The sequence below is a fragment of the Ailuropoda melanoleuca genome, unplaced genomic scaffold, assembly GCF_002007445.2.
Source record: "Ailuropoda melanoleuca isolate Jingjing unplaced genomic scaffold, ASM200744v2 unplaced-scaffold11166, whole genome shotgun sequence".
Classification (NCBI taxonomy): Eukaryota; Metazoa; Chordata; class Mammalia; order Carnivora; family Ursidae; genus Ailuropoda; species Ailuropoda melanoleuca.
The window spans coordinates 4,663-11,146 of record NW_023179578.1 but is presented as its reverse complement, the minus strand read 5'-3'; the positions used below and the strand labels follow the sequence as shown (position 1 = coordinate 11,146).

The 6,484-nt window shown below is 37.2% G+C and overlaps 1 protein-coding gene across 1 annotated transcript; it reads right to left on the bottom strand.

Annotated features, from left to right (window-relative positions):
- Positions 1-4,333: 4,333 nt before the first annotated feature.
- On the bottom strand, positions 4,334-5,327 carry LOC117797684 (olfactory receptor 51A7-like). The gene is given in 3 exon segments (XM_034650104.1): positions 4,334-4,910; positions 4,943-5,262; positions 5,265-5,327. Coding segments are annotated over 3 exon segments (960 nt in total).
- Between the last annotated feature and the right edge of the window lie 1,157 nt (positions 5,328-6,484).

The window sequence follows — 6,484 nt, the reverse complement described above, 5'->3', positions numbered from 1 at the left end:
CAGCCACTGCAGAGATTACTGACAGATGATGTCTCATGTTTTCCCGGCCTGGAATTTGCGACCACTTGTGTTGTGTTGACAAGAGACTAATAAAAATGAAGTAGGATCACAGTTTAAGAGAAACTGAATTCCGTTGAAGATTGATTCCCTGAAAGGTAAATAGTCCATTTACAAGTCTCTGAAAGGAAAAATTTTCCTAGAGATGTGGACTTTGGAAGCTTTTTCCTGCTCTATATGAAGTATGTGGTTGGTTTCCAAAAAAAAGAGAATGGAAGCAAAATAGAGGAGGATATCTGAGCACCCACCAGAGAGTGGACATTTTGGAGAGTACTTCTGAGAGTAGCTGAAGGATCCTAGAAGTCAATGGCTAGTCTGTCACCAAAGGTGCCTCCTTGTATACAAAGGCTTGTCTCTATATCCCAAGGGGTGTTGAACCCTGGGGGGATTGCAGCCAGGATGAATCTATTCTGTCAATAAGTGAGAGATGGTGGTGTAAATGACCTCTTTCCTGTACTGAAGTATGCTGTAGCTCCCCAGAGTCCTACAGATTTCGCTCCGTATCTGTAGGCCATTATACTATCTTATCTAAGAATGTTTTAAGATAATATCATTTGGTTTGCTGTCACTTGTAATGGAGTGTGTATCTCACTAAAGTAAACANGTGTACCGCACTAAAGTAAACTTTTTGATTTTCAGAGTCGAGTGTGGAGTAATGGTATTGGTATTAGAATTATGTTTAAATTCAGTAGGGAACTTTTAGTGAGATCCCATAGATCTGTTGAGATCCCATATACACATGAGATTACTCCATTTTTTACAATTAAATTCTAAAAAAAGTGCTCATCGAGATAAATGTACTCTTAATACCCTTTATTTTTCCCATCCCCCTACCCACCTCCCCTCTAGTAATGACCAGTTTGTTCTGTGTGTTTAAGAATCTGGGTTGTTGTCATTGTTTTGTTTTTGTTTTATCTCTTTTTTAATATTTGTTCATGTTTTGTTTCCTAAATTCCACTTAAAAGTGGAATCATATGGCATTTGTCTTTCTCTGACTGATTTATTTCACTTAGCATTGTACCTTGTTGCAAATTATGTACACACTACATCTGGCTTATCTTTCATCTTTTGATGGACACTTGGGTTGCTTCCCCATTTTGGCTATCGTAAATGATGCTGCAATAAACATAGGGTTACATATATCTTTTCACATTGGTGTTTTTGTTTACTTTGGGTAAATATCCAGCAGTGGAATTACTGGGTCATACGGTAAATGTATTTTTAATTTTTTGAGGAACCTTTGTACTGTTTTCCACAGTGGCTGCATCAATTTGCATTCCCACTAGCAGTGCCTGAGGGTTCCTTTTTCTCTACATCCTCATCAACACTTGTCATTACTTGTCTTTTTGATTTTAGCTATTCTGGTGGATGTAAGCTGCTGTCTGATGGTGGTTTTGATTTGCATTTGCCTGATGATTAGTAATGTTGAGCATCTTTTCACATGTTTCTCTTTTTTTTTTTTTGAAGATTTTATTTATTTATTTGACAGAGAGAGAGACAGCCAGCGAGAGAGGGAACACAAGCAGGGGGAGTGGGAGAGGAAGAAGCAGGCTCCCAGCAGAGGAGTCTGATGCAGGGCTCGATCCCAGGATCCTGGGATCACGCCCTGAGCTGAAGGCAGACGTTTAATGACTGAGCCACTCGGGCGCCCCGGTTTTCACACGTCTCTTGACAATTTGTATGCCTTCTTTGGGAAAATGTCTCTTCGGGTCTTCTGGCCATTTTTAATTGGGTTATTTGTTTTTTAGGTGTGTTGTATAAGTTCTTTATAGATTTTGTCTATTAAACCCTTATAATATATATCATTTGCAAATATCTTTTCCTATTCAGTACATTTTCTTTTTATTTTATTGTTATTTTCTTTCACTGTGCAAACTCTTTTTATTTTGGAGTAGGATCTAATATTTTAATTTTGCTTTTGTTTCCCTTGCTAGAAGACATATCTAGAAAAATGTTTCTACAGCTGATATCAAAGAAGTTATAGCCTAAGTTTTCTTGTAGGAATTGTTTGATTTCACTTCTCATATTTAGGTCCTTAATGCATTTTTAGTTTATTTTTGTGTCTGGTGTAAGAAAGTGGCCCAATTTCATTCTTTTGCATGTCACTGTTTGGTTTTCCCAGCATCCATTTGTTGAAGAGACTATCTTTTTCTCATTGTATATTCTTGCCTCCATTATGGTATTAATTGGCCATATAAGCATGGGTTTATTTCTGGGCTCTTTATTCCATTCCATTAACTTATGTGTCTGTTTTTGTGCCAGTACCATACTTTTTTTATTACTACAGCTTTGTAGTATATCTTGAAATCTAGGATTGTGATACCCAGATTACTCCATTTTTAAGATGATTTCCAAGTGCTATTTACTTTGCTTTTATCTTCTTTTCAGCCCCAGTTAATTAATTTGTAGAATAAGTGAGCTCTACATTAGTTTGGTTCCCCAGACACAGTTTAATTGATTCTTTGGCTTTACTATCATACATTTTATTCATATCTTCAAAGCTGATTAAAATCATGGAATATTTTTATATACTTACAAAGTTTATGAAAAATAGATTGCATATATATATACCACATCTTTTTCCATTCATCTGTTGATGGACATCTGGGCTCTTTCCATAGTATGGCTATTGTGGACATTGCTGCTATAAACATTGGGGTGCATGTGCCCCTTCAAATCACTCTATTTGGATCCTTTGGATAAATACCTAGTAGTGCAATTGCTGGGTTGCAAGGTAGCTCTATTTTCAACATTTTGAACATTTTCCAGAGTAGATGTGCCAGTTTGCATTCCCACCAACAGTGTAAGAGGATTCCCCTTCCTCCACATCCTCACCAACAGCTGTTGTTTCCTGAGTTGTTAATTTTAGCCATTCTGACTAGTGTGAGGTGGTATCTCATTGTGGTTTCGATTTGTATTTCCCTGATGCTGAGTGATGTCGTGCATATTTTCATGTGTCTGTTAGAAGTTATGGTATATATGCACAATGGAATATTACCAGCCATCATAAAGAATGAAATCTTGTTATTTGCAATGTTGTGGTTGGAACTAGAACTTCTAGAGCAAGCATGCATATCCTTCATAAATGCTTAGAACCGTTTTATTATCTTAAACAAGGGAAATGGTCCAGCTAAGAACACTGATAGACATTAAAAAAAATCTACATTTGCATTTTAATGATTTATCACACATCTTTATTAAAGTGATTCTAAGGCTAAAAAACATCTCCCTCTTCTACTTGAAAATGTGTGCACATTTTTCTAACATATATATTTGTACAGAAACAATCTGGGACAGATGAATCATCTAGATCCCACAGCAGGGGTTTGTCAATTAGANAGATCCCACAGCAGGGGTTTGTCAAATAGGAAATCTGTTCATAATCATGAAATTTTTAATAAAGACACAATAAACAACTAGGATATTCCAGGTACTTTGCTGGGTACTGAAAAAGACAGAAGTGAAACTGCTTTTTAAATTACTTGCATGTTGATTAAGGATACAGACAATTAAAAAAAAATACTATTGCTTTACATCATAGCAGTAGTCAGTAGAGAATGTTATACAGATTTGGATGAAGAATAGCTAACCTAAAATACATTTAAAGGAGCCAATTTATGGAGTCTATTGCAAACAATTAAAAATATAAATGAGTGAAATATTTGCATATCTATTTTTTTGCATTTAATTTAAATCATTTTATGTATGTGAACCTTGTATCTCCAAACATATCTCACACTACTCTAAGACAGAGGAATTTTAAGAGTTTATATGAATTGCTGGTGACAGACACACACACATATACACCCTACATGGTCAGGAGATGCTGAGTCTGTGTATGGGTGAGTATCTGTGTTTAAATCAGCACGTTTTAGTCACTGCTGATCATGCCTAAGATAATAAAAGCTATGAACATGTTATTTTACTCTTTTCTATTTTTGTTTAGAATGATATTTTAAAAATCTTTTAAATCTAATTAGGATTGCACTACTATGGCTAAGATCGATGGATACATGGGTGCACAGAGAGATAAGAATCAGAAAGGAGATGGGACACTTAGCTATAAGAAATCAAAAGCCCCAATCCTGACTCCTAAAACATCTAATCTAGATTATGTTGTTGCTTAATTAAATCCATAACTAGACATGTGATGGGCCCACCAAGCACAGGCAATGTCTCTTTGTGTTCAGTCTCTATTCTTTCATTACCATCTTCAGGTTTCTATAGCTGTTCCGAAATTGCTGAATTGAGCTTTCATTGTGGCGGAAATTGCTCCTCAAACTTGTTTCTCACATAGTTTTGCCTGGATCCGATTTCTAATCTGCTGACTCTTCACAGAGTACACAATGGGATTCATTAGAGGGGGAACCAGAAGGAAGATATCAGCTATGATGACCCTAACAACTGGGGAAGCATTTTTGGCAAAGCGGTGAAGGGCGGCCAAGGTGACAATAGGCACATAGAAGATGAACACAGCACAGATGTGGGAGATGCAAGTGTTGAGGACCTTGAGGCGGCCCTTGTGTGAGGCAATGCCCAGAACAATCTTCAAGATCAACATGTAAGACACAGAAATGCACACCAAGTACAATAAAGATGTAAGAGCCACAAATAGTCCATAGATGACATTGACCTTGTTGTCAGAACAGGCCAGCTTCATGACATCCTGGTGGAGGCAGTAGGAGTGGGATAGAAGGCTTTTCCTACAGAATTTCAGTCTCTTTAGAATAAAGGGGAAAGGAAGAACAAACATAATACATAATGCAGCAAATACGAGGCCAATTTTAATGACTCTGGCACTGGTCAGGATGGAGGTATATCTGAGAGGACTATAGATGGCTATCAAGCGATCGNGAGAGGACTGTAGATGGCTATCAAGCAATCGATGGACATGATTAAAAGTACTGATGCCTCCATAGCTGAGAATCCATGAATGAAGAACTCCTGGGCAAAGCAGGCATCAGGAGAAATTCCAGTGGCATTGAACAAGAAGATTCTCAGCATGGTTGGAACGGAAGAGATGGACAGTCCCAGGTCAGAAAAGGCCAGCATGGAGAGGAAATAATACATAGGTTCATGCAGAGAGGTCTCTGTTTTCATGAAAAAGAGGATGGTGCAGTTCCCCAAGATGGCAAGGAGGTACATGAGGCAAATGGGGATGGAGACCCAAATGTGAGCATGCTCCATGCCTGGGAACCCAACNCCCCAATGAGGAAGAAGGTAGAGATTTATACTTCCGAGGTGTTAAAGAATGAATGTGAGGGGATCATTTAATTTGTGTATAGTAATATGAGGGGATCAAAATATAGATCTTAGAAAAGCCTTCCTGCAATGGCATGAATAGATTAGTTCAAATGTATATGCTTTAAACATTGGTATGAAATCTTGAGATTGCAACTCTTTTGTATAAGAATTCTTGGACTGAAACAATATATTTTAAACTATCTCATTAGGAGTAATAGCATGACCCATATCGATAGGCTATCAAGAGACATGAATGCATATTAATCTGCACGAGTAATTGCCAGCAGATAGATATTTTAAATATTTTAAGTGCTTTTCCTGAGGTCATCATGCATGAAGGAAGCAGTAAATTTCACAGCCTCTGTTTCCTACAGCAACTTTTTAGAGGATAGTCCTGCCTTTTAGTCTGAAGACTGTTTGGAGAAATATAGATCAAAGAAGGACATCACTTAATACAATTGCATTTATAGTTATTAAAGAATATTAATTTTTAAAAACAGTGTTCTTTCAAAAATGGGGCTAGCAAGGCTTAATATCCACATCTAAAAGAATGAAGACCCCTATCTCACATCATGTACAAAAATTATCTCAAAATACATTATAGAGCTAAAACAAAAAATAAAGCAATAAAAGTCTTGAAGGAAACGTAGGTGATAAGATTTTGTCACCTGAGGTTGTGTGCTCTGTGATATCATTGGTGCTTTTTGTCTTCATAGGATCTTACATAAGCAGATATCATTTGATATACACTGACATACTAAATGAATGAAAAATTATACCCTCAATTTAGAGGCCACTATGTACCAATTAAACAATTCAATGGAATTTGTACAAAACTCACCTTCACGCCATTACTTAAAATCCATGAACTCATAGTTTTTTGTTAGAATCATAGGACTGCTTCCTATTCATTGTGAGAGAGAAAATGTAAAGCAGAAATTTAAAACTATGAAGGATGCAGACTTAGGACAGACTAAGGAGAAAGTAACTCCATGTGGTCCTTACTGCCTCCTACTGATGCCCTCTGCAAACTCAGAGGTCTCTCATATCTGCACAACAATAACTCGACCATTCAGCAAACATGCCACCCCAGGGCCAGCTAGGTTCAAGCACCTGGCTTTGAATTTCTCTCTGTGCTTGGTCCCTGACTCTGGCCTAGCACTCCGTTGACTGCTATCATTTA